General features: G+C 27.1%; 1 protein-coding gene across 1 annotated transcript; it reads left to right on the top strand.

The window, feature by feature from the left end:
* The first annotated feature begins 1,660 nt into the window (after window positions 1-1,660).
* LOC107451569 (gamma-interferon-inducible lysosomal thiol reductase) lies at window positions 1,661-27,607 on the top strand. The gene is made up of 7 exons (XM_016067713.4): window positions 1,661-2,092; window positions 14,214-14,357; window positions 15,352-15,426; window positions 17,587-17,682; window positions 20,078-20,221; window positions 22,487-22,555; window positions 26,897-27,607. Exons 1-7 carry the CDS (start codon window positions 2,030-2,032, stop codon window positions 26,960-26,962), a joined length of 657 nt encoding a protein of 218 aa, XP_015923199.1. The 5' UTR covers window positions 1,661-2,029; the 3' UTR covers window positions 26,963-27,607.

The raw sequence follows: 27,607 nt of genomic DNA, 5'->3' as shown, positions 1-27,607 counted from the left end.
CAATCTATTATCTGAGTGAAGCATTATTTTCTAAAGCGAATTAATTTCTGGAGAGTAAAAAATATTTTATATTTGAAAAAATTTAAGGATATTTTATAGATAATAATAAAGTTTTAAAAAAGAACAATTTCTACTAACTTTCAAATAAAAAATAATTCAAAATATCGATTTAAATTTTTATTAAACGATATACTATTATAATATTTTTCATTTTTATTTAAATTTTCCTTTTAATTAAAGTTTTTTGCTCCTATTAAAGGCTACATCATTATAGTTCTCTTTTCAGGGGTATATAATCAAGAAGTTTGCCCCGAGATTCTACAGTTTTCACCCTATCGTAGAAAAGCAGTTTTCACCTAATTCTTTTTAATTCCCAAATTTATAAATAATACACCTTCTTTCAGAGCGACCCAAACTTTATAAATGAAATTTAAAGTAATTTTGAACCTTACCATCTATAAGAAACTATATTTAAAATATTTAATGAGAGGAATGAAGTTTTTGTATCGGTTTATCATTAATAATCTTTAAATTAGGTTTTATATCCTACAGTTAAATTTACAGTCCTAGTGCTATATCTGGAATAATTATGGATTTGTTTCCAGTGTGTAATACATAAGCTTAAAATTAGCCGAATTACGGTTTACTTCGAAATGAAAACTTAAAAAAACTGCTATAAACGTTGAAATTGGTTATTATGGAACCATAATTCTTTTAATAAAGAATTTTATTTATTTTGATTTGGAAACCGTGATAGGAAATACAGTAGGGAACCGATTATCCGGAACGATCGGGACCATCGCTATTCCGGATAACTGATTTTTCCGGTTTTCTGAATCTCTACAAAAAGCCGTCTTTTTTTATTGTTAAACCCAACTAAAAAAATATATATATTGGGAAATAATCTTAAAAAGAGGAAAAAACGATGAAGTAATACACTGGTGATTATTTCCAAAATGATGGTGAGGTAAACATCTTTCAAAAAAGAAAGAAAAATCCTAAAATCTTATGAGGAAAAAAATATTTTTTTAAAAAAATGGCGGGAAAATTTATCGAATTTCGTTCCGGTTTTTTGGTTTTCCGGTTTTCTGATTTCCGGATAATGGATTCTGTACTGTACTAATAAAATATTTTACAAATGCTTGTTTGCTTGTTTTTTATAATTTGTTTAACATATTGTTATTAGAAATTTTATATTTCCCTTAAAAGAAATGCCATTTCTATTTCTTTGACATTTTACTTAAAATAATTAAAGGGCAACAGTACAATTAAATAAATTATGAATTGTAGGTCGAATCTAAATATAATCAGATGTTTCAAAACTCATCACTGGTAATTAGAAGTGCTAACTCACGGAACCCCCGTTAACTAATTCACGGAAGCCAAGGGTGCCAAGGAACACCATTTGGGAACCGCTTACCAAAATATTTGAGATAAAAATATGTATTAGGGGACTAAAATATTTTTATAAAACATAATTTGATGATACGCGATAAAAACATGACAAGATTCTTATAGAAATAAATAGAGGGAAACAACTACATAAATGAAAGTATTTCAAAATACCATCGCAATGCAAACGATATTTAAATTGGCTTGAGTTAATAGAATAATAAAAGGAACCTTTTATCGCCACTATCTTATCGATCTCGAAACATTTATTCTACCACATTAGCACCGCCCTTGTAACCGTCGCACGCAACCTTCGCGACTGTGTGAATCTCGAACATCTGCGCTCTGAAGGGCCCAGTGACGGAGTAGAACAATAAAGAAAACGGACCGGAAAAAAAGCAGCTTGTTGCCATTTATTTATTTAAAAAAAAGCACGTGTTGATTACGCCGATCTCAATCAGGATGATAAAGGTCGTAGAATGAATGCATGAAAAATAGAATGGCGGATTATCTCAAATCTTTTTTGAGATAATTAATTTGATCGAGTGCTTTCATCCATTGCATTCGGTTGAGAACTCGACAGTGGAGCAACCTACAAAAATCAATACAATTCTAGAACTGCTTACTTCGAACAAGAATGTTTATTCTTCTTCTGTCAGCTTTTATTTTCGGGTACCTTCCGAATTCAGTTCCAGCTCAGGTAAAAGTCAAATTGAGTTAACTTATTTTTAAAAATAAAATAACGCTTGTGTATTTTTTTGAATTATTTAATTACCTGCTATGTTGATGTTATGTTTCCAAATGAACGCCAAATATAAGGCCTAAATTGTAACAATTCGTTAATTTAGACAAGTTAGTAAAACAAAAAGTGAATGTAGAATTAATGAATTAATTAATGTTTATTATTTTTAAATTTATTATTGGTTAAGAAGAGAATGTGATAATTTCGTTAGCATTTAGTTATTGTGTTTATTCATTGATTAATTCACTTAATAACCCTTTGATGCAGAATTTTTATTAAGTACATTTTCCTACTTATTTTATTTATAATGCAAAATAACGATAGAATAATAACAAATAGAATTCATTAAAATTTACAGTATCACTAATTGAAGTACAAAAACAATAACAATTTGTATTTAAAGTAAAATTGATTTAACTAGAATTACGAAATAACAATGCATTTATTGTCCCTAACAATATCTTTCTTAAATACAAGTTGATAGATACTTAACGATATTGCTTACCAAGTAAATTATACTATAGCACTGATCATTAATACATGCTACCATAAACTTACTCATTTAGTCAAATAAAATAACTTAAATGTAATTTTACATACTAAATTTAATTGCTAAAATTAATTGCTGTCTTAACACTTTCTATAAATGTATGAAAATATTCCCAAAATGTTTCTTCTAAAGTGATACAGCAATTTATATCTAAAATAATATTTCTTATTTCGACAAATCATTAACCGATTTTTATAGTTTATGTATACTGTGAATCATTAATTTTTTTAGAAAAAAGTAAAATAACTTAAATGACATTTTACATGCAAAATTTGATTTTTTAAAATTGATTTTAAACTTGACACTTTCGATAAATATGTACAAATATATTTAAAAACTGATTATGATATTATTGATCTATTCTGATCATTCATATCGTACGCTTATTTTTTCAGTCAAATTATGCAAATTATTTAAGTTACTTAACTGCAAACTTAACACTTTCTATAAACATGCATAAAATTATTTCTTAACTGATGTTTCTAAAATGATACAGTAAAAATATTTAAAATAATATTTAATATTTAGCTAAATCATTGATCCTTCATACATACAATCATACACTTATTTTTTAAATCGAAATAAAATATCTTAACTAAAAATGTAATACTTAACAAAGTTATAAATTATTATTCCTAATAAAAGAAAAAATATTTTGATTTATTTATAATTTTAATATTTAGTTTATTTTGCTGAAATGGCTTGTACGCAGAGAAAAAAGCATGCTCAAAACTACCAGAATATGGTAAAATTTACGGTGTTTCTGGCTCCATAGAAAAACCAAAATACCCGGTAATTTTTAGAAAAGCACTTTGTTAATGATTTTGATAAAATATGGCTGTATATTATGTTGTAGAATTTGGTAAATGAGGTAAAATATAGAACTTTATCATGGTAGCTTTCGCATCAAGTGAAAATCATTCAATCGGTTTAACTTGCTTTTCAGTTTTGTAATTTTTTTACAAAATGCGTGATGATAAAAGGTATAATTTTGAAAACCAGAATTTTTAAAGCCGTCACTATATGAACAGAAAAATTACCAAATAAATGTTTTAAATACCGTGGATTTTGGTTTTATTAACTGGTCTTATTTATTAGAAATGTCATTATCATACGGAGCAGTAATTTCACCAGATTTTTTTCGCAGTATTGCTTTACCTTTCTTAAAATCTGAATTTTTTTACTTATAATTTAATTTATAATTCAACTATAAAACTTTTCATGCTAATTATGAATCGGGATACATAGTTCTACAATAGTAAATTAATCTTTAATGTTAATTTTATCTTAAATGTTAATGTTTTCTTTAATTAAATGCAATTGAAGTAGATATAAAAAATAGTTTTTCTTTTCCAATTGTGTTATTTATCTTTAAAATTAAGAAGCGATATAAAGTTTCCTGTTTTTATTGTTTATAGGTACAATATTAGGTGCTATGAAATAAACTATTAAATTTTCTATAGAAAGAATTCAAGTATAAGGCATGAAGTAGTCAAGTAAGGCATAAAAAAGACATTTTTGAAAGTCACACTTAAAATATTAAAAACCAGATCCAGAGATAGATATGATGATATTTTCTCAGATATTTCCGTGTATTGAGACTGTTTTCCTCAATTTATGAGTGTACTAAAATCGAGCTAATTTGAAGAATGAGTGTACGTAAATATACTCTTTGCTATATACACGTGTCATAAGTTCAAATACTTACTTTTACGAACGTTTGTTTCTCGCAACAAATCATTGGTAGAAAAAAGTAAATAAATCTTGGTCTTTTATGAGTTTAAAATGCATTGATTCTACAAAATATATTTTTATAAAATGGGTGTTTTTATAAAATGGGTGTTTTTATAAATAATGGGTGTTTTTATAAAATGGGTGCTAAAATAAATCTATCAAATGATGTTCAGATGCTCAGTTAAATTCATTCGGTTGTTGTTAATTAATTAAATAAAAGGATTCAAGACTGACTTGCGAGCACTGTAAAAATGTCCAAGATGGATTTTACAGTAATTTTGATTTTACGGATGATGCACCCAAAGAGCTTTATACCTTAATTTTTCACAGAGTCTTCAACACAACTATGTTAAAACGATTTTTTTATGATTAATTACAATAGTAACATTCATTTTTTTTTTAACCTTGCTATTTAAAAAGCATTTCACAAAATTATCACGATGTCGTCATTCAAACTTTAAATTTTGAATTAGTTTTGCATTTTGCATTAGTTTTGTACTTTGTAGTAGTTTTGTATTTTGTGTATATTTTGTAATAGATTCCTATATTTGTTAAATGATTTTGATAAGACACTTTTAAGATATATTTCGTATAGAAAATCTTATTTTAGTACTTGAATATGCTCTTTCAAACGGCTTTGGTATCCCGACGACCTGGGCTCGAAGTCGAGCACTTTACGGTAAAACAGTTTAACGAGAACAGATACCGCGCACCCTCGGTCCCTATGCAGGCTGGTCAAAGTGGTCACCTACCCGCTTACTGACCGCAGCCAGTGACGCTTGACTTTGGTGTTCTACTGAGAACAGTGTATTTTAGATCAGTCACTGCGGGTCAAAAAAAGACATGTAATTCGATGCTTATTCAAAATTGTCAAACTGTAACTGTCACATTGTAACGAGTAACTGTAAATAAACGAAACTTTCCCTTCGATAATGCTGCTCTACCGTGAATATCATTAGTCTATATGGCATTTAAATTATTTTGGAATTCTTAGATTGAATTTGAAATTCAATGTTGATTCTCTCTACTTTCAACGAAACATTGGTTAAAAATAATTTAGCGTTATCACTCAGTTTAACTTAGAGATTCTCAGTAACTTATAAGATGTATAAAACAAAAATATTTTAAATCGTTTTATTTTTTAAAACAAGCTATTTCTACTGTTGCCATTAACAAGTTTGAAATAGTTTGCCTGCTTCAAACAATTACCATAATTTTGTCAATCACTATTTTTGCCGATACGTAAAAGCAACTAAAACATAGATAAACATAATTTTGTTTACATAAAATCACCAAAAATAATACCCTATCAAAATATTTTTATAGAGAAACTAGCTGACCCGGCAAACGTTGTTTTGCTGTATGAATTATTTCTAGAGTATGAAAATATATCTTATTTATTGTAAGTGCGTGCGTATGTGGTATATGAGTGGAAGAGGCATGGAGCACTGTGAACGATGACGGAACGGGAAAATAACAACACACCAAATAATAGATTTTTTTCTAATTTATTGTAACTTTTTTTTATAAATTATATATACAACGAATTCTGAAAATATTAGTCAACAATATTAATCTCTTACTACAATGGAGTGTACAATATTTTTTGTCATTCCATCTTTAGCTAACACAAATAAACTGGATGGTTTACCCTCCCGAGAGCATGCCACGTATAATTAATTACCTGTGTGAAAAACTTGGAATGCTCAAATCTAAGCCACAAACAGACATTGTTTGGCTTTGAGATTTATTAATAGTCATTGCAAATGCCAATCTAATGGGGAACTGAATGCGTTTAAATTGAATTGGCACATCTGTGGGTATAATAGAGATTAGTGGAAATAATATACTTTCACCCCGGAATTTGTCATTTAAAATAATGACTTCGATAACGTTGTTCATTAATTTTTTAACGACTAATCGCGTGCTGTTGCTCAGCCGTGGTCGGTTCAAAATACGGGGGAAAATAAGCGGAGATCCAACTTTGAGTACTAAATTATGCGGCGGTATGCCTGGTAAATCCAATGAGTTTAAAAACTCATTGGATTTACCAGGCATAGGAAAATTTGCAACTTCAATGGGATCGCAAACTGCATCAATGGATTTAGATGTTACCAAGTTAACAACATTACGCCACAGTCATCAGTTATCGAATCTTTGTGATTGTTCCATAACGTTTCTACACCGGCCGGGAAACATGTAGTTAATATTATAGCAAATAGTAGGCGAATTTGCTTTGCAGAATAGTTCAATGCTACTTCAGCAAGAATACATTCCCACTGGTTGTCGTCTTCCAGCAAGCCGAGTGCAAGGCATGCATCTTTGCACTCGGCTTGCGTTGGATGCTGATGTCGATCAACTTTACGTATATCTCGAAATGAGAATGAGCCGGTGTAATTAACCAACAACAGTCGAAAATGAAAGCAGTCAGTCTGTCTTGGATTGACTGTAAATACTCTCCCCAAGGTGTTTGATTTGAATAAACCGGGACAGTCATCAACCGGTGTGCCTTGCTTGCGGGGTGTCCATTTTTTTGTTTGAGACCATGTGAAATAGTGTGGTACTTCTGAGTAGAGTAATGTCCATACAAAGGCACCAAAAGCATCCGCACGATTACACAATTCAAAAAAATTCGTGGAGTGTAGTTTTTGGGGGATTTATAGCTCGGTCAATCGATGTCTCGTTCGTGAAATATACACTCTGACCGTTTTCAAGATGGACAGCTAAATGACATACGGTTGGATCCCGTTCATGAATTGGGAATTTAAAGATACGCTAAACAGCTTCATTGGAGCTGATGTACCGGCCAATTCGGTACAGCGTTATCTCGTCATTGTTATTCACTGGAAGAGCAGTCACATTGGTATTTTCAACTCGAAATACTGCCATATCACTGTCTTAAATCAGATACTTGCAAATATATTTGATGCTCTTCTTTTAAGGGTGAGCATAAGTATTAGAGTTTAATATGACTTGTTGCAACGTGCGTGATTATTGTTTTTGATTTATTATGTTTCAATGTCTAGTTTGGAATCGTTTAAATAAAGATATATTTAAAATACACATTAAATCTGCCCAAAAAATGAAAAAAAAATGGTTATAAACCTATTCTCAGACCTACTGAACATACATATAAAATTTCATCAAAATCGGTCAAGCCGTTTAGGAGGAGTTTAACCACTAAAACTGTGACAAGAGATTTTTATATATATAGATATTTTGGTGTATTGTTTCGAAAGATATATTGATTTAAAATTTAAATTTTGCGCCATATTTCACCTATCAGCGTAGATGACAATTTAAATCCCTCATTTATACACGGATAATGCAGAGTCACGATTCCCACCGGAATTCCAGAAGAACACATCACCTGAGAACAATACTTTATCACTCAAAGAATAATTTCCGCAGAAAATACGTTATACTGATTACCTTGTGAATAAAATAGAAAGAAAGAAAAAAATTCAAAAAACAATTACCGGTAGTTCTTGTTATTCGATGATCCATTGCTTGCGCAAGTCTACCTTCACGCAATACCAGTCTAAATAAAAAAGAAAATTAAAAGCTGTAATTCAAATTAGAAATTTCTTTCATCCTCATAAATCATTAATTCGGCTGTCCTAAAACTAGTTTTAAATAATGAGAAAATGGGAAATGAGATGAGTTTAAAGTTGACTCGTTTTGCGTTAGTGTAATTAAAACAACCAGAATTGAAGTTAACAGAATATTGAAAAAACTAGTTTACCGGTTTAAAAAATAATCATTAAATATTATTCTGTTGTCTAAAAACTTATTTAAAATATTGAGAAAAGCTGAAGGGAAATGAATTTAAATTTTGCTAGTTTCGGTTTAATTTAAATAAAACAAATAGAATCATTAGAAAAATTAGCTAATCTGTTTTAAAAAGAAAACTGACATTAATATTTTATTTCTCCAACTTCTGTTGTCCTGAAAATTTGTTTAAGAAATTATGCAAAATATAAAAAAATCATAGACCGAAAAAATTATAAAAGATTCTAATTTAAATTTAACTAGTTTTTTCTTTCAGTATAAGCAAATAAATTTATTAAAAATATTTTATGATTTCAAAGAAAGAACTGATACTTTTTTCTTTTTTTTCTTTTCTCTTAATTCTTATTCTATTATCTAAATGCTCGTTTCAAATACCGAGAAAAGGAGAAAGGAGACAAATTTAAAGTTAACTAATTTTTTTCTTACTTATTTAAATCAAATAAGCAGAATTATTTTTACTTTACTTAAACAACGAATATATTTTTAAAAAAATTACAATATTAATTTTATTATTATCAAATAAATTTTTGATGTTTAAAAAACTTACGTATTTTAAAGAAATAATTCATATTTTTTTAAACACCCTAAACTCTGCTGCTCAAAACACATTTCAGATACTAAGAAATGAATAATCAAAACTAGCTGAAAGTAACCTAGTTTTTTTTCTTTTTTTTTTTTTGCTACTTTGAAACAACAAAAAAAAAATTAAATATTTGTGCATTTCAAAGAAAGGAACAATATTGTTGAATTAGTATAACAAAAAAAATCTATAAAGAAGAGAACCGTAGAGAATTTGTGATGCATGTGTTGTGACAAAATATTTTCAAATGTTTAAAAATTTTATTTTATTATATTTAAAAAATAATTTAAACACAATTTAACATGGGTTGAAAAAATATCATGTAAGAAAATCCTTTGTTCAAAAATCTATATATATATATATATATATATATGCTCGGAACATTTAGACCAATTTAAATTAGATATTCATTCAACACAAAACAATCCTATAAAAAATTTTAAAAAAAACTTTGATGAAATAAAAATTAGAGTAAATTATTTACACTTTTTAATATTGTGTTCAATAAACAAATTTTGTGTATTATAAAATCATATTATGATTGTGAGAAATAGAGACACTTTTTTGAAAAGCCACACAATCTCCGGTACACAAAAAAATATATGAAAACAGACACGAAAGCCACACATCAATTAAAACGAAAATGTATTAAAATTCATCTGAAAGTAAGATCCAGTCAGTGGTGTTACATCCTTTAGAACTGCTCTTAGAAGATATTAGAGGGTATGTTGTAATTTTGCAGTACAGCCAATGGTGGATACGATGTATTTTAGATGTAAATATAAACTACGAAGAAGNTATTTGGGCGTCTGGCGTGATTTTGAAGAAACTTTTGTTTTGTCTTGTAAAAAAGTTGCGTGAAGTGATAAATACGTTTGGAGTTTGCTTAGTTTCATTTGAGCAAGTGCTATATATATATATATATATATATATTCAAAATGAAGATAAAACAAAGGAAAATTACAGATTAATGAAAAAAGGGGGGAAAAGAAAATTAATAATAAAAATAAAAATAACAAAAACTGGAGGTAAGAAAAAGGATAGAATTCTTTTAAAAAATCCGGTGGATAAAAGATATAATCTTTTCATTAGCCCACACGATTATATCCTCAAAAAAGAGTGCTTTCTAATATTGTATCAATATAGCCAAAGCAAAATATATCAATACAATAGTGTGGGGAGCACTTCTTCGTGTTTTTTTGTATTTATTTATTATGCTATATATATAGTTAAAAGTGCGTTTGTAAGTGCATAAAAGCATAAAACAGTTAACAAAATATTAAATTAAAGAAAATCAAATTTAAATCGTAAATATTATTCTTAGTAAGCTGAAAAATTAGGGCTACAAACTGGGTCCGCCACAAAAAAAATCTTAAAAAGAAAGTGGGTAGATTGCAAAGGAACCTCGTTATCTTGGGCTTTGTGTTTAGCTAGAGTAGCAAACAAAATGTTTATTTAATAATCAACTTAATTTTGATACAAAAAAATTTAAAGTATAGTTTTCACAACTTTTCTATTTAGATTTAGTTTTTTAAACCACCCTTAAGAATATGCATTGATTTGATCTTGGTTTTAACGCAACTATTTCGCTTTAAATGTTTAGCGAAAGCAGAGGTTATTCATCCAAGGTCGTAAAAAGTAAAATATTTCACTTATAATAAGCACGGGAAGTTCAACTTAGCTCGGAGCTGTGTCATTTGATTTTATCAAGTCTTTAAGCATGTTGGCAACGAGACGCAAATAGAAAATTTATTTCTCAATTTCTATGTTTCACAATGAGAATGGACTATCGAAAAGATGTATTTGTTTTATTGAATGATAAATGGAGAAAATAATTCTCGTAAAATTACCGCAATGTATTGTAATGACATTTCTGGCAAAACAAATATAACTATGGTTAGTATAAGTTAAAACATTTCTGGTTAATAAACTTCTGCATATATGATATTAAAACCACTCATTTGGAAATTTTTCCAGAAATTCTAGTTCATAAAATTATAGCTCTTATTACTATGCATTTTGTAAAAAAAAAGCAAAATTTAACTCAATAAATGGCTTTTATGCCTTATGGTTCCCTTTCTACAGGGTATCATGATAAAATTATCGCACTTAATATTTTTTTCGCATATTGTAAAGCCATATTTTAATGATAATTTTACCAAAATCATTACCAAAGCTCTTCGGTAAAAATTACAGAGCTTTTTGGTGTTTCCCTAAAGCCAGAAACACGTTAAATGTTACCCTATTCTTGCCGTTTTGACTGAATTTTTTTCTCAAATTTTTCATAATCAAAATTTACGTTTATAAAAAATACTTTATTCATGATAAATAACGTTTATTATTATTACATTATTGTTATTAAATATTATTATTTATTAATATTATTATTTTTCATTAATATTAAATTATTATTATTTATTATTATTATTACATTATTATTTATTATTATTATTACATTATTATCTATTATCATCATTATTACATTATTATTATTTATTATTATTATTACATTATTATTTATTATCATCATTATTACATTATTATTATTTATTATTCTTATTACATTATTATTTATTATCATCAATATTATATAATTATTATTTATTATTATTATTACATTATTATTTATTATCATCAATATGACATTATTATTATTATGTTTGTTATTAGCGTGTATTTTATTTACCCTTTTTACAGAATAGTTTAATCTTTTCATTGAAACCTTTTTTTAAATACATTGTTGAAATTAAATGAAATTTACCAAAGTTTAAGCTGTATTTAAACAACAATAATTTTAATTTAAAATTAACTTTTCTTTAGAAACAAATAAAAGGAAGAAAAATTTTAAATTTAAAGCTATGCTATTATATCAATCCCACGTCCCAATTTTCAAATTTTTAGTGCTAAATAAATTTCGATCTCTTAACTTTAAACATTTCAGTGCGTATCAGACTAATTTCTAGATTGCAATATTAATGCTTATTCATCTGCTTATAACATTCCTCTTTACTTTTCTACATTAAATAAACTTCCAAACGTAAAAGAATGTCTTTTTGCAATACATGGAATACTAAATGCTTGTTAAATTTAAGGAATTTTTGATGCAAGAAAAAATTGAAAAACTGCTATTGAAATTGAAACTGCATGTATTAAGCAGTTTATTTTTACATTTAAGTATTTTTGAGAAACATTTAATTTTCAGTTTAAATAAAGTGTAATTTTTTTAGATTATTTTAAATGGAAATATTTATTTAATTTAATCCATTATACTTTTGCATTCACAGTTTTTATGCGTGTTTGACATTTCTAACAGATATTAATAATTATATGGAATGTCATAAATCATTGTATAATGAAAATATAAATATTTTTGTTTATTATTATACTTTTTATGCAAAGTTGTTTGCATTTTTTTAGACTTTTGTAAACTTGTAATTGTCGAAATTGTCGTTTTTTAGACTTTAGACTATTGTAAATTTTAAAGGCAATATTTTTTTTTAAAATATGTGCAATACTTTTATTAAATATATTGGGGAAAAACATATTTGCATTTCTAATTCAGAACATAGTGAATTATTTAACCATAAATGTCTCCAATTTTAGTTTTCTATTTCTTTTTATATTATTTCAATGTAACAAAAAATAATAATAACAGTTATTTAACTTTTTTAAGAATCGAAGTTTCCATGAAGTTTGTCACTTTTCCTCGACCTTTATTACCCAATTAATGACATTTAAATGATTTTAAAGATATTACAGTTTATTTTTAGGGTAGTTTTATAAGTTATAGCAATTAATTTTCCTTGAATTTAAATATAGTTTAATTTCTTAGTTCAAATATTGATCAGATGAAAGTTTAAATTTTACGAAATTTGTATTTTAAAGAGAAAATGTTTATTAAGCCTAATTTAGTACACATTATTTATTATAAACTCACTTAAATAATTTTAAGATACAATTAATTTCAAATAAAGTAAATAAATAAACTAAAAGTTTAAAATTGCTAGTCGTACTGCATATTAAAGTCTGTTTTTTTTATTATTTTAACTTAACGTTAAAAAGAAATTATATATGAGAATATTTTTAATAATAATGTTCTAATTATTTAAATACAATTTTTTTCAAATTGTTTTATTTATAATTATTAGTAAAAATCACAATTCAAGTTACTTACAGGGAGGAAAAAATCTGAAAAAATAATTTCACTTAGGAATTTCTTATGAATATGAATAAAATGCATTCGCAATCGGTAGTAATATTTACAGAACAATTGTTTGGAGAATAAATCAATTATTCAATATATTTGCAACTGAAATTTTGCGGAACAAAACGGTGAAATCGCTTGTAATTTTAAATTTCCGTTTCTGGAATACTTTTTTAGATATAGAGATTATTTTTATTAAATTTTAACATATTGCTGTACTTTATCTCAAAATATATGAGATATCTCCTTAAAATATGGAAAATTATTAATTATTTTGGAGAAAAACATTTTGAAAAAAAACACCTACAACATTTGAATAATATATTCTGAGATTATTTTTAACCTCAGACTATAAAAAGTCTCCAATCAAATATTAACAAATCATTAATTACACTGGGAAACAGATTTCATTTTGCATTTATGCAAATACTTGATCTTGCCCAGTTCGAATGTGGGAATTTCAATTCTCGAATTAATTTTGCTTATAAAGCTATAGAATTTTTTAAAATGATATTTTAGTCTATTTTTGTTTAAATGTACAAGTTTAAATACATTATATATAAAAGAAAGTTGCATAAGTATTGCTTCTAGGGGAATTAGGGCACATCATCTGAATTAAAATTGCATATTAATCAATACCCAGAAATGCTTACGCAGCTCACTTACCTATTATGTCAGGTTCAGAAGTAGACAAAAAAATAGTCTAAAATAGGGAAGCTTTCCTAGCGGCGTATAATGAAATTTTTGGCCATGGGCTCCTATGTTATTTAAACCCGATGATGTGCTCCAACTCTCTTAAAAACTTATTCCAATAGTTATGTGATCGCCCATTATATGTAACTGATTTAATCTTGTACATTTTGAAAAATAATAGACTAAAAATATCATTTCTGAAAATGTAGCTTGAAGTGAGAAGCCTATTGCAAATTTGAATTCAGAAACATTAAAGTATCTGAGATCTGTTTTAAAAAAATTAAAAAAGAATTTTCTGTTTAAAAAAAAAATTCCTCAGTTTTACTTTTGAGGAGAACTTAAAACAACACTTACAACATCTGAGAACTTATTACGACTAATGCAATGGTAATGTGATTTTAATGCATATCGCATTTACCACAATAAAATATTTAAATAATTACAATGAATAAATTGTTGCAAATATAACAATTGTATTAAAAGTAAGGATAAATTTTAATCAAAAACAATGTGTTTAAAATTTTAGGGCACTGAAATAGTGAAATTAGCAGTTTACTATGAATCATTGTGTCCAGACAGTGATGTGTTTGTTCATGACCAACTCGCACCTGCTTACGAGAAAGTACCTGATTACTTAGAAGTGGAACTCATTCCATATGGAAATGCTCGGGTGAGTAAATTCTTTATCTAAATTACATTTTATTATATTTTTCGCTGATTTCCTATTTCTCTACAACTTTAAATTTTCCCGATTTTCTGTTTTATCTCTTGGATATGAGATTAAGTTTTTTTTACTATCATGGCAACACAGCTCATCTTAAAACCATTTTCTTGCACTCATAAGTTGATAAGCAATTTCTTCTTTTTTGTAAAATTTTTGTTCAAAGAATTGATATAATTTTTACTCTGATTTCGCATTTAGCACTTTCCTAATAAAATTTGAGGGATTCTTTGAAGTTTTGTAACGACTGTTTTCCTGTTTGTTACCTTTTGCGTTGTGGTTTCCACGACAATTTATCCATAAACAAAAATTTTCAAGAAAGTTTTGTTTAGAAAATAGTTAGTGATGTATTATTAGGAAGGCTTTTATAGCAGATTAACCAGTGAGAGATATTTTGAATTTGAAAATTCAATAACAATAACTGACAATACTTATTAATCGTCACATTTTATTAATTTTAAACAATTGATTATGCTTTTAGAATTGATAAGTAATAAAGTTAATTATTTTCAAGTGAGTCCATTAATTTTGATATCATTATAATTAATTTTAATTAAAAAGTATTTTATGCTTAATAAAAGTTATTTTTAGCTCATCTGATTGGACTTTAATCTCATGAATTTGAACATTATTCACTTTTATGATTATGTCAGATTTTGATTAACTTCAGGTCTCCAGAATATAAAAATTCTTGAAAAAATTACAAGCGTTTCCTAATATTTATTCTCGTCGCATTAATGGCTTTATCTTTAATTGAACACAAAATACTAAAAGTACTTGAACTTAAAATGAACTCGGAATTTTTATACCATATAATTCAATATTTGAAGGATTGTTATTTCAAACTTCAAGCGTATTTTAAACTGTATTTTGTGCATGAGTTTTTAAAAGTTAGAAAATTCACATGAAAGGAAGATTTTAAAATGTTGTTAATGTATTCCAGTGGAGTGGAAAACCAGGCAGTTACAAATTCTCTTGTCAACATGGAGAAGAAGAATGCTATGGAAACACAGTTCAAGTAAGTAATAACTAAAAAATTTAAATGTGATTTAATTTTTAAAAAATATAATAAAATTGTAAAACCTTACAATTAGAGGTTTTGTTTTCATTAGACTAACACAAAAATTTCCTGCACAAGCATTTTAAATGTTCTTTATTTACTACAATTTCAAACAAGGAAAGTATGTCCTTCCAATTCATGATGAATTTAATATTCTAATATTTAATGTCCACATTCAGATTTTTCTATTCTATGTTTGTTAGAACTAGATTCTGATAACTTACAATATGTTGCTATAGATTAATTTGTAACTCAAGTGCCTTGAAAGTCGTTAATACTTTAATCAAGCAAAAAAATGAACACACTGTTATTCAGTAAACAGTTCTATAGCGCCTTTTTCTTAAATCTTTTTCCATTTTTAAAATGTGCTTGTTGGTTTTACAAATTTTGAATCTAATTCAACACTTTAATTTGAATAAAAAATCTGCCGTTCTAATAAACAAAACAAAAAAACAAAAATAAAAAGTAGTATTAAAGTATGAGATGACTATAATCGTAAAAATAATGCAAACCATTTTTAAAATACATTTCTCGCGAAGATGCAATCAGTGTTTGACTTCTAAAAATTAACTCGCTTTTCACACTGAATCAGATATCATAAACATTGCAAAAAGTTTAAAAGAAAAACACACAAAAATAATGAACTAAATGAAAGAAAAGCATTTTTTTTTTTAGATTGTTTGACATTCTACAAATAACTTTTTTTCCAACTTCTTTTATGGAATTTTACATTTGCCTGATTCTTTATTACATTCCTGACTTTTCACAAATGAAAAAACTTTATGGCTTTATTTTGTCTGTAGACACTCTGCACAATGCATTTCTATACATTTCAACACTATCTTTGCTAGCACACTGCATAATGATAAGTTATCAGTCATAACTAATAAGTCATCAATAATTTTACATGACTGTCATATTTATCAATATCACGCATTTAAACTTTATTCTTTCAGGAACGTCACATGACTTTTGCTGAATATTTTACAATTAATTCATAAACATTTTAAGTCTATCCTTATAGTTACAAAATGTAAGCATCATCAATTATTTCTCCAATCATTATTTAATTTATTTAAACTCACAATGTAACAGTTACACATTATTTTTTTCTTCTCCATACATTTAAAGTCTACTGTAGTCGCACATTGTGTTAAAATTATCAATTATTTTACCAATTATTTTATATATATATAAACTCTATTCTTCAGATATACTACTATATAACAGTTGCACATTATTTTACAATTCATTTCCATGCATTCAAAGTTTATTCTTGTAGTCTTACATTATGTAACAATTATCAATTATTTCACCAATTATTTTCTATGTATTTAAACTCCATTCTTCAAATATACTATATAACAGTTACATATTATTTTACAATTCTTTTCCTTAATATCAAAGTTTATTCTTATAGTCGCACATTACGTTAAAATTCTCGATTATTTCTCTAATTATTTTCTATTTATTTAAACTTTATTCTTCATATATACTATAAAACAGTTAAGCATTATTTTACAGTTCTTTTCCATGCATTTAAAGTCTATTCTTATAATCACATTATGTAAAAATTATCAATTATTTCTCCAATTATTTTCTATTTATTTATTCTTCAAATATTACTATGTAACAGTTATCAATTATTTTACAATTTTTTAACAATTCTTTTCCATACATTTAAGATCTGTCCTTTTAGTCATATTACGCAAAAATTATCAATTATTTCTCCAATTATTTCTATTTATTTATTCTTCAAATATACTATGTAACAGTTATCAATTATTTTGCAATTTTTTGACTATTATTTTCCATACAATTAAAATTGGTCCTTATAGTCATATTACGTAAAAATTATCAATTATTTTTCCAATTATTTTCTATTTTTTAAACTCTATTATTCAGATATGCTATGTTACAGTTTAAAAAGGCTAGGTTACACTTTGTGCTACCTAAACGAAAGCCAAAAACGTGAATAAAGCTAAATTTCCGCACTTTCATTTGTGCTTTATTCACGTTGAGTTTCATTTTATTTATTTATTTATTTATTTTGCTTTATATTACTGTTGACAATTCTTTTAAAACTTATTTGAATGCATTTAAATTCTGTTCTTTCAGGCATGCTATACGGCACTCATAAATAATACTGCGGACCAAATCCAATTCGTTAAATGTGCCTTTGACATTAGAAGACAAAGTCATGCCGTTGAAAGGGTATGTATTACGATATTTGAATCTCATTTTAGTTTCCAAACTGTATCTTTATTTCTATAAAAGTGAAAATAAGAAGTGGTTTCTTATGTTAAGATCTATGTTCCTACTATGCCCACCTGCATAAACGAATCAAACTTTACAGATAAAACAGTTTTTTATAATAAAAAAAAATTATTTGATACAACCGCACCAACCACAGTAACAAAGGAAAAATAAATTGAAATACCCGTAACGGGTTAGCATAAACCTTGCAAAAATAAAATGAAATACCCGTAACGGGTAAGTAGTAACCTGGCAAAAATAAATTTAAATACCCGTAACGGGTTAGCATAAACCTTGCAAAAATAAAATGAAATACCCGTAACTGGTAAATATTAACCTTGCAAAAATAAATTGAAATACCCGTAACGGGTTAGCATAAACCTTGCAAAAATAAAATGAAATACCTGTAGCAGGTTAGTATAAACCTTGATAAAATCAATTGAAATACCCGTAACAGGTTAGTATAAAATTTGCAAAAATCAATTGAAATACCCGTAACGGGTTAGCATAAACCTTGCAAAAATAAATTGAAATACCCGTAACAGGTTAGTACAAACCTTGAAAAAATCAATTGAAATATCCGTAACTCTGTAGTATAAACCTTGCAAAAATAAATTGAAATATTCCTAACTGGTTAGTATAAAACTTAAAATACAAACAATAACGATTCACAACAAAAACCAACTAACTCTCCAACGTTCCTAAAATTGTCTCAATCTTTTCAATTTTTTCCTGATCTCGTTATTTGTTTTTTAATTCATGCTTGTGTTAAAAAATTTTTTAGAGATATAATATGCTTTTATAAGTTGAGTTTACGACTATTCTTTTTATTTTTATATACACTTTTCTTTTCAAAAACAGATTTTTATATACCTATGAATTCTTTGGACAAACGTGGATAATTTTTATAGAACCGAAATTTCTATTTTTATACTTTTTTACATAGAAATTAACATTCTGTGCTTGTTTGCTTGTAAAAAAAAATAACTCAACGTTTGATGCAAATATCTTAAAGTTGCTTTAAAGATTAATTTTATACCAAAAACAAATATTTTTTTACTCACAAACAATTGTAGTTATCAAATAAAATAATTTTTCCTCTTAAGTTATTTCTAATCAGAAATCGTTTTTCCTTCCTTGTTTATAGTCATTATTAGAGGTTAAGTAATTTTTGTTAAGAATTTCATACAGACATTTTAAAAAAATTATCTGTGCTAAAAATCTCAAAAATCAGCATGAATTCGCGTTTTTAATGAAGCTCTTAATTGAAAACGAAAGACAATAAATTAATAACATGTTCTGTATATTATTGAAAATATGTCTTACTTGTTTTCCATAAACTGAGAAAAAATTCAGGTAAAATTACCGCACTGCATGACATTTCTGGTAAAAAAAAAGGCCATAATTCTGGTTAATAAAACCAAAATATCCGGTATGTAAACCAGTTGTTAACGGTTTACCGAAAAGTTTGGGTTTCAAAATTTCAAAAAATATAAAACTGAGAAGTAAATTTAACCAATTAATTGGTTTTTACTTATGTTCTAAGGTACCATGATAAAATTAGCATATTTTACCCCTTTTACCAAATTTTTTCAGTTATTATGAAATTACATTTTATTGTTAATTTTACAATAATCATTACCAAAGGGCTTCAACAAAAATTACTAAAACTTGTGACATTCCCGTAGGGCTGGAAACAAGATAAATTTTACCACCTTCTGGTAATTTTGACCATACTTTTTTCTCAATGTATGTTTTCCTGTGAATAATAAAAAAATATGTGAATGATTTAAAAAATTACTCAAATGATATACTAGTATATTTTTTAATCATCTGTTTTTTAATTGTGTCCAAAAAAGTGTTCTAACTTCTGAGTTTCATTCTACCAACAAAATAATAAACTCTTAACGTTCTCCCTAACTTAATCGCAGAATGCTATTGTAACTTATTAATGATTCAATTAGCTTTTCATTCTAACACACGATTGTCTTTTTAAATAATTATTAGAAAAATAAATCAAGATTTTGTTCAGTTGAAAAGGTCCTTGTATTAGCTGTTTTATTTATTCCTCGTCATCTATTTAAAATCGAATTTTTTTTCCTTTTAATTATGATTTTGTAAGCATACTCTCTTTAACAAATTAATCTATGCTTTTGATTTTTGAATCAAAACTTAACTTTCAAATAAGATTCGAAATATATTCTCTGAAACACGGTGCGACGCAAAATATCGGATTTTTTGACTGAACTGCTAGTTGAAAAATCTATAACTGCGTTTCAATTTAATAATAGTATTTCAGTACAAAGCATTCGAAATAATTTATAATATCATGACTATTTATTTCTTATCATAGTGTATCAAAGATCTTGACTTGCGTCGGCAAGTGAAGAAATGTGTAACAAGCACGATGGGAAACAATCTGCTATACCAGATGGGCAAGAAAACAGATTCCCTGAATCCACCTCATACCTTCATTCCTTGGATTACAATCAATGGAGTAAGGAAAATTTATATTCATGGTCAAAATGCAACTACTATACTAACTTACACAGTCATTGTTTATTTTTGGCGATTTTTACTCAATGATTTAAACTAGAAATTTCTTTGTACTTCTGAAATATTGCAGAGGATCAATCAGTATAATTATGAAACATTAAAAAGTAGCTATGTACTTCTGAAATACTACAGAGGATCAGTCTGTGCAAATGTGAAACATTAAAAAAGTAACTATGTTCATCTGAAATACTAGTGAGGATCAGTCTGTGCAAATATGAAACGTTAAAAAAGTAGCTAATATAAGGCACTCAAAAAATAAGGTAACTAATATTAATTACTCAAAATATAATGGGGCTCGCGTATATATACTTAAACTAAAAGGGCCAGCGTGAAACACTCAAAATAATATTGGCGGTTAAGAATACTTAAAATAATAGGATCATTGTGTAAGGTCTCATAAGTCTCAAAATAATGAGATTAACATGAAACACTCAAAATAAGGGGACTAATATGAAACGATCAGAATAAATGGAACTAATAAAAAAAGCACTGAAATTAATAGGGCTATTGAGAAACAGTCAAAATAACAAGGTTGCCAATTTCTATGTTTTTTGCAAAATATTTATAGAGTGGTGGGGAATTAAAAACTGAAGCCTTTAGAATGCTTGGTAATTTAGACAACATTGAAAAATCCCTACCGAGAAAGAGCTGGATTGAAATGAAGTTTCATATGATTTTTATAATCATTTTCATGTAGTGGTGTGGAAAATAACTTTAAATCAAATTTACAAAACAAATAATCATATATTAGAACATAAACATAGCTATCACTATAAGATATTTTCACAAAAAGCGTTGGAAGTTAGCACCCTTGAATTAATACGGATAATGTGAGACACTCAAAACAACGAGGCTAACATAAAACACTCAAAATAAAGTTAAAATTATTGAAAAACAGCCAATTTTTAGTGTTATAACAAACATGTTATGTTATAAATTACAGTTTAGGCTTACTTTGTAAGAAGCATCTCACTTTATTTATACATATTACAATTGTATTCAAAATGTAAAAATAAAAATTCATAAAGAAATCATCAAATGATTATCATCTTTTTCCCAATAAAAAGTTTTCTGGAAAAGAAATTAGGATGGTTTCTATTACTGTACAACACTTATTATCATGCAGCAATAATTTCAGAAAATTATTCTAAAGATTTTTCAGAAAGGTTTGGCTCATAATTTAAATTATAATAACGTTGAATATGTTAAACATAGCTTGAACTCTTAACTATCAAAGTTAGAGTGCTAATATGAAACTTTGTTTGCACTAATGTAAAACGCTCTTAGAAATTTTTTAACAGTTCTAATTTTATTTTCATTCAGTTTTTTTAATTATACTTGGATAAACAAAATAAATTCACAAATTACACAGAGTTCTATATTTTGGTTCAAATTAGAAAGATATTTGCCAGAAAAAAACAAATATTAATCTACCTAATTAAAAATCAAATTCAATATTCGATATCGAATCTATATCTAAATTAAACATCAGAAAAATAAGAAGAAACCGCATGGTGTTCTTATATAAATATTTCTTAGGAAATGTTTTTCTTTTTTTTCTCATTTTTATCATAAATTATTATACAGTAATATTTATATTGGTATTTATTTAATAAGAGAGATTCCTTTATTTGACGGTAGTTATAATTATAAAACTAAGTTGAATGAGATGAGCCGGGCATGTAGTGAGAATGAGCCCAGAACAAACAGCTATCAGAGTCTTTAATGCAACCCCCTCCAATAAAAGGCCAATAGGAAGGTCCAAAAATAGGTGAAAAAACTGTGTGGATTAGGATTTTGAAATCCTAAAGGTAAAGAACTGGAAAAGAATTGCTGGAGGAAGGGCAGAATGGGAAACGCTTCCGAGGAAGGCCCAGGCTCACAAAGGGCTGTCGTGCCAATGCTGATGATGATGATAATTATAAATTAGTCTTTTTGCACCGTAACATGTTCCGGTGAAAACGGGGTTGGGTAAAGAAGTTAAGTAACGGTACTTTCAACCAGAGTCTTTAGTGTGGAATTGTTCATTCCAGCAATTCATTAAGCGTTCATTCTTCGCTGAATGAAAAAATTCATTAAAGCTGACTAAAATGCGCTAATTTATACATTACATAGTCTGACACATATTTAATTTATACATTACATAGTCTGACATATATTTAATTTGTTTCATTTATTTGAAATCTTATCTTAATTTTTATTTTAGCGAGGTGGACAAAACTTAAATGACCTGGCAAATCACAACTTAATGAACGTTATCTGTGAACAACTATCTGTAAGTGTTTCTTTGTATTTATCTAGTTTATCAGTAGTATATATTTCCAAAGATTACTAGTATGTCATTAATAAAAATAATAGTTTTTATTTTATGCATACTCGGGGTCGTTAAATTAAGATTAGCACAAAATGTTTACGCAAACAATTTTGCTCTAAAATAATGCTGAAACAAGCATTTATTAGGATTTTTACTGTTGATTCAAAATAACTGCAAAATAAGGGCAGAATAAGGAAGATACTGAATAACTTTTGTTTTAATGATCAGATTTTCTCAAGCTATGTGCAGATCATAATGGTTCTGAGGATTGATCTCAAATATGCTAATTAATTAGTACTAACTATTTAAGCTGAAAAATCAGCTACAAAAGTGTGCTTTCTCTGAAAAATGTAATTTTTTTTTTTTTTTTTTTTTGCTGGATCTGGATTTTTAGTTATGAAAATTGGAGGAATGCAAAAAAAAAAGCGTATTTTCACGTATCCACGAAATTCATGAAAAAAATTTGTTTAAAAAAGTAAACTGTAATTTTGGTTAATAAAACTAAAATATACGGCCTTTAAACCATCCATTTGGTAATTTCTCTGTTCATTATGGTACATGTTTACCGGTAATTCCAATTATAAAATTGTTGATAAAATTTTATTTCTTTATATTCAAAATTATAGTTCTTTTTATGGCACTTTTAGTAAAAAAATACAAAACTGAAAAATAAATTTAACAGAGAACCATGCTGGTTTTTATGCCATGCTCAAATATATAATGATAAAATTACATTTACTAAATTTTATCACAGGTTATAAAGTCATATTTTATAGCTAACTAGGAGGCTCCGCCCCCTGCTCGCTAACGCTCGCCAACCCCCGAGAATTGCTACGCAATCCTATGTGGTTCACGCCGTGAACCATGGCTCGCTGCGCTCGCTCGCCAATGAACACAATGTTCTAGCACAAAGACATAATATATTATCATCAAAGACATAGTATTTTATCATCAAAGACATAGTATTGTACTTATGTAGAAGATTTCTACCAATGTTCTTATTGGCTTTTAAAAAAGTATATTAGCTATTTAGATTGTACATGGTGAAAAAATCAAAACATTAGCTATATAAGAAACATATTAGCAAAATAAATTATCAAATATTGCTTCACTAATATTCTGCATTTTAAAGCGTGAAAATTCAATGCATAAATAAACGCGAAATATAACAAAAATTCAATGCATTCAATACAAACACTTAAACGTTTTTTAAACGTTTAGGTAGCTCCCAGTAGAAAAATATCAATTCAACAGCGGCCTTTTAAAACATTCTCACTTCAATTAATTAATTAATTCCTAATTGAGTTTAAATTAAATATTGTCATGTTTTTAGTGCATGAATCTGAATTGAACAACCTGATAATGCTCACTGTGGTTATTGTTATCTGGTTGCTCACGACGTGCTCTTGCGCGCCGAATCTAATCAATTAAAAATGAAAACTGTTGCCAGCGCGAGAAAAGAAATATCATCGGTTTTATTGATACATACATACGTACGTATTAGCGTTTTATATAATAAGATTTTACCAGAATCATTACCAAATCACTTTGGTTAAAATTATCGAGATTTTTGTGTTCCCCTTGAACAAGAAACACGGTAAATTGTATCATAATCTGATAGTTTTGTCTATACATTTTTTCTCTGATACCTTTCTTTTAGATTTCAATTGGGTTTGTGTTTTGATTACTTTCTGATACGAAATGTGTTATAAAATCTAAATTAGTTTTACATTCAGCATTGACAAGAAACATAAATTTATTCTACAGTGGCGTGTAACGGTTTTAAAAATGAAATAATAATTTTTGGTCAACAAAGGCTTCTTTTGACGCGTTTTTCATAAATTTCTTCTTAAAATAGTGAAATTCAGATCACATTATTTATAAACACAAACTATTTAAATTTCGAAAACGTCGCGTATTATGAAAATTTATATGAAAGTCTGAATATGATTTTCAATTTTAAGCATTTTTCAAATTTAAATGTTAGTATTTTTCAGCAATAAAAAAATACTATTAAAAGCATTTTAAGTCCCGAACACATAAATTAAAATGTATTACTGAAAATGCTATGTATATTGATAAATAAGATATCTTCCATTTATGGATGTTAAAATATGATGCTAAAATAGTGAATAAATATCATGTAAAAATAATGAAATTTGGAGCACATTATTGATAAACACAAACTATTTCAATTTCGAAAACGTCACGTATTATAAATATGTATATATAAAAATCTTAATATGACTTCAATCTTCAAACTTTTTTCAAATTCGAATGTTAGTATTATTCTCCTATAAAAAATGCTATTAAAAGCATTTTAAATCATGAACGCATAAATTTAAATGTATTACCGAAAATACCATGCATATTGATAAATTAAATGTCTTTCATTTAATAAATATTTTTCTAGACAAATAACAATAAAGATTTGTCCTATAATCCTAAAACTGAATGCATTTAAAATGGTATCTATTTCTGACTTTGCAGAATATAAAACAATAATAGTTTTTAAAGAACAGCTGTAAAAACATATAAAAAATGCATTTCATATATTTTAGCAGTGCTTTTATTTGCTCCGAAATTACTACACCTTACAGTAATGTAACATTAAAGTTGAAAAAATAATAAAATATTTGTTATAAACTTTTCATTCTTCTAATAATTATTCAACAACTGTACACAGTAGAGAATTCCTGATCAAATTGTAATAAAGAGAACTAACCCTCTGGGTGCCATTGCTTTTTAAAATAAAGTCATCTTTACCGTAAAATTTTACGGATCATAAAATCTAATACACAGTAATTTTTACAGTAATATTTGCCGTAAAATCACTGAATGTTGCCATAAAAATTACGGTATAAAATTATTCGGTAAAGGTTAATTTTACAGTCAAATGCATTTAAATTAAGCCACATTCAAGGTGTCAGTACTTTCTACCGGAATTTTTTTTAGTGTATGTACCCAAAACTAAATGCTTAATATACTTTTTATCATCTTGTGGTGAAATCATCGTACTTGATTCGAAAAGTTCATGCTCTGGCGAACCTGAAAATTTCAACATACGCTCAAAGTATTTTTCTTAATCTCTTTGAACTGAACTGAAGCTCAAGAAATAAAATGTGATCATCGTGAAACTTCGTTACCATCGAAACCACCGTGATACTTTGTTCTTTTCTTTACTTTTTACTTTACTTATCTCTTTTTTCGCAATCTGCTTTACGTTTTTCTTCAGTTATTACTTTCTCGATTATTCTTGTATGTTTTTAATTTTGTTGTTAAGTTTTCATTAAAGTTATGTTTAAATTTAGCATTTTCTCTTTTCTGTTATCTTTGGCGACAGACTTAACTAAACATGCAGACTCATAATAAACGCAACCGATTTCTCGCCAAAATCTTTATTCAAATAAATCATTCCTATTTACTGTGCGAATATTTTAAAAAGTACAAAAAATACAGAGCAGCTGAACAGTCTGATTGAAAATTAGAATTAAACAGTCTGATTGAAAATTAGAATTAACTTTTTAATTCTATTTTTTAAAGTATTATATTATAATTTAACAATCGTATTTTTATAAAGATAATTCAATATTAAAAATCCACCTCTTTTTAGAATTTAAAAAATAAAAATGTTTTATGTAGGTTAATAAAAATTAATATGATGAAATAAAAATGTTGAAAATTTCGTTTTTCAATTTAAATAAAAAAATAATTCTATTTTTGTCATTCCACAAACGAAAAACATTAGCCATATCAATTTCCAAACTCGTAGGGGAAATTCACAATATTGGTCAAAAGCTTATTACGAATGTAATGCGTATGCTGGGAGAATACTGTCGACAATGTCAACCTTCATCAAAGAAAAAGTATCCCAATATAGCATCGAAACTGATACTGTATAAAACATCTGGGCACTTGAGGCTGCTTGCTGTCCTTTTCCCATTGATCTTTAGCTTGATCTTTGTCGTGCTTCGATGAGGTTGTGGAATGAAAATGAAGTAAAGGAGGTTCTGACTGTGTAATGATATGCAGTAGGGTGATAAGACTAAATTGAAAAAGTATGAAATTTAGCTAAGCCGATATGATGAAAATGAGGTTATGTATATGCTATTGATGTCGGGAGTATGATGCATCACTGCAATAGTATGCTGCTATTGCATAATTGTGGTGCGTATCGACCAGTCAGCTCTGGGATTGGAACCTGGATCGTTTTATCCAATTATTGTTATTCTATACTATCGTTATTTTAAACCTATTTCAACTGAATTTTTTTAATTTTGATTCTCTGATTTACTTTTTTAGGTACAGCCTAATCAGTGCAAGAAGAGCAAATGGAATATTTTAAAGAAATTTAGAAATTACCTTTAATGGAAGAACTCGTCACCAGCTTTGAATCTTCGACGTTTCTTAATTTATTAATTGTATCACATGTTTAAGATAATAACTATTACTTATACCAGTGTGCCATAGAGAAACTCTAACTTTCCCGTAATAAGTTAAGCTCACGTTTCTAAAAGAAAGAATGATGCAAAATTTAATGAGGATTTGGTAGTGTCAAAATCAAACTTCTTACAGTTACAAAAGAAAATTACTACTGGAACTTTCTTTCTAAGAAAATTATGTCTTAATTACACACATTTTAAAACGTTTCATTCGCTTTTAGCTCTCAAACACCACTTACAATCAAAACAACATAAATACTTTTCATGCAGTACTACTTATTCTTTATAAATAGCACGGGTTGTTAGTTGTTATCTTTTAAATTTAACAGTAATAATGACCTATTTTTGCAACATTTTCAACATCTTTACTCATTTAAAACAATATTTTAATCTCCTTTTTATAAAATGAATATTTCAATATTATCTAACAATAGAAAAATAGTGATAAAAGTCATAACTTTATTGTTAATTCTTTTTTCTGTCTATTACTATGTGATTTTAATATGTTTATTGCTATGATTATTTTTTCTCACTTTGTATATTATTGCACAATAAATCTTTTTTTTTTGTA

Source organism: Parasteatoda tepidariorum, chromosome 7 (assembly GCF_043381705.1).
Source record: "Parasteatoda tepidariorum isolate YZ-2023 chromosome 7, CAS_Ptep_4.0, whole genome shotgun sequence".
In the NCBI taxonomy this organism is placed as follows: Eukaryota; Metazoa; Arthropoda; class Arachnida; order Araneae; family Theridiidae; genus Parasteatoda; species Parasteatoda tepidariorum.
The sequence above is the reverse complement of the archived record's forward strand: the minus strand, read 5'-3'. Positions and strand labels throughout refer to the sequence as shown.

Coding starts and splice junctions, on each gene's coding strand:
- LOC107451569 (XM_016067713.4), top strand. CDS start 2,030: ATGTTTATTCTTCTTCTGTCAGCTTTTATTTTCGGGTACCTTCCGAAT. Junction 15,427..17,586: donor GCTATGGAAACACAGTTCAA/GTAAGTAATAAC, acceptor CTGTTCTTTCAG/GCATGCTATACGGCACTCAT. Junction 22,556..26,896: donor TTATCTGTGAACAACTATCT/GTAAGTGTTTCT, acceptor TTACTTTTTTAG/GTACAGCCTAATCAGTGCAA.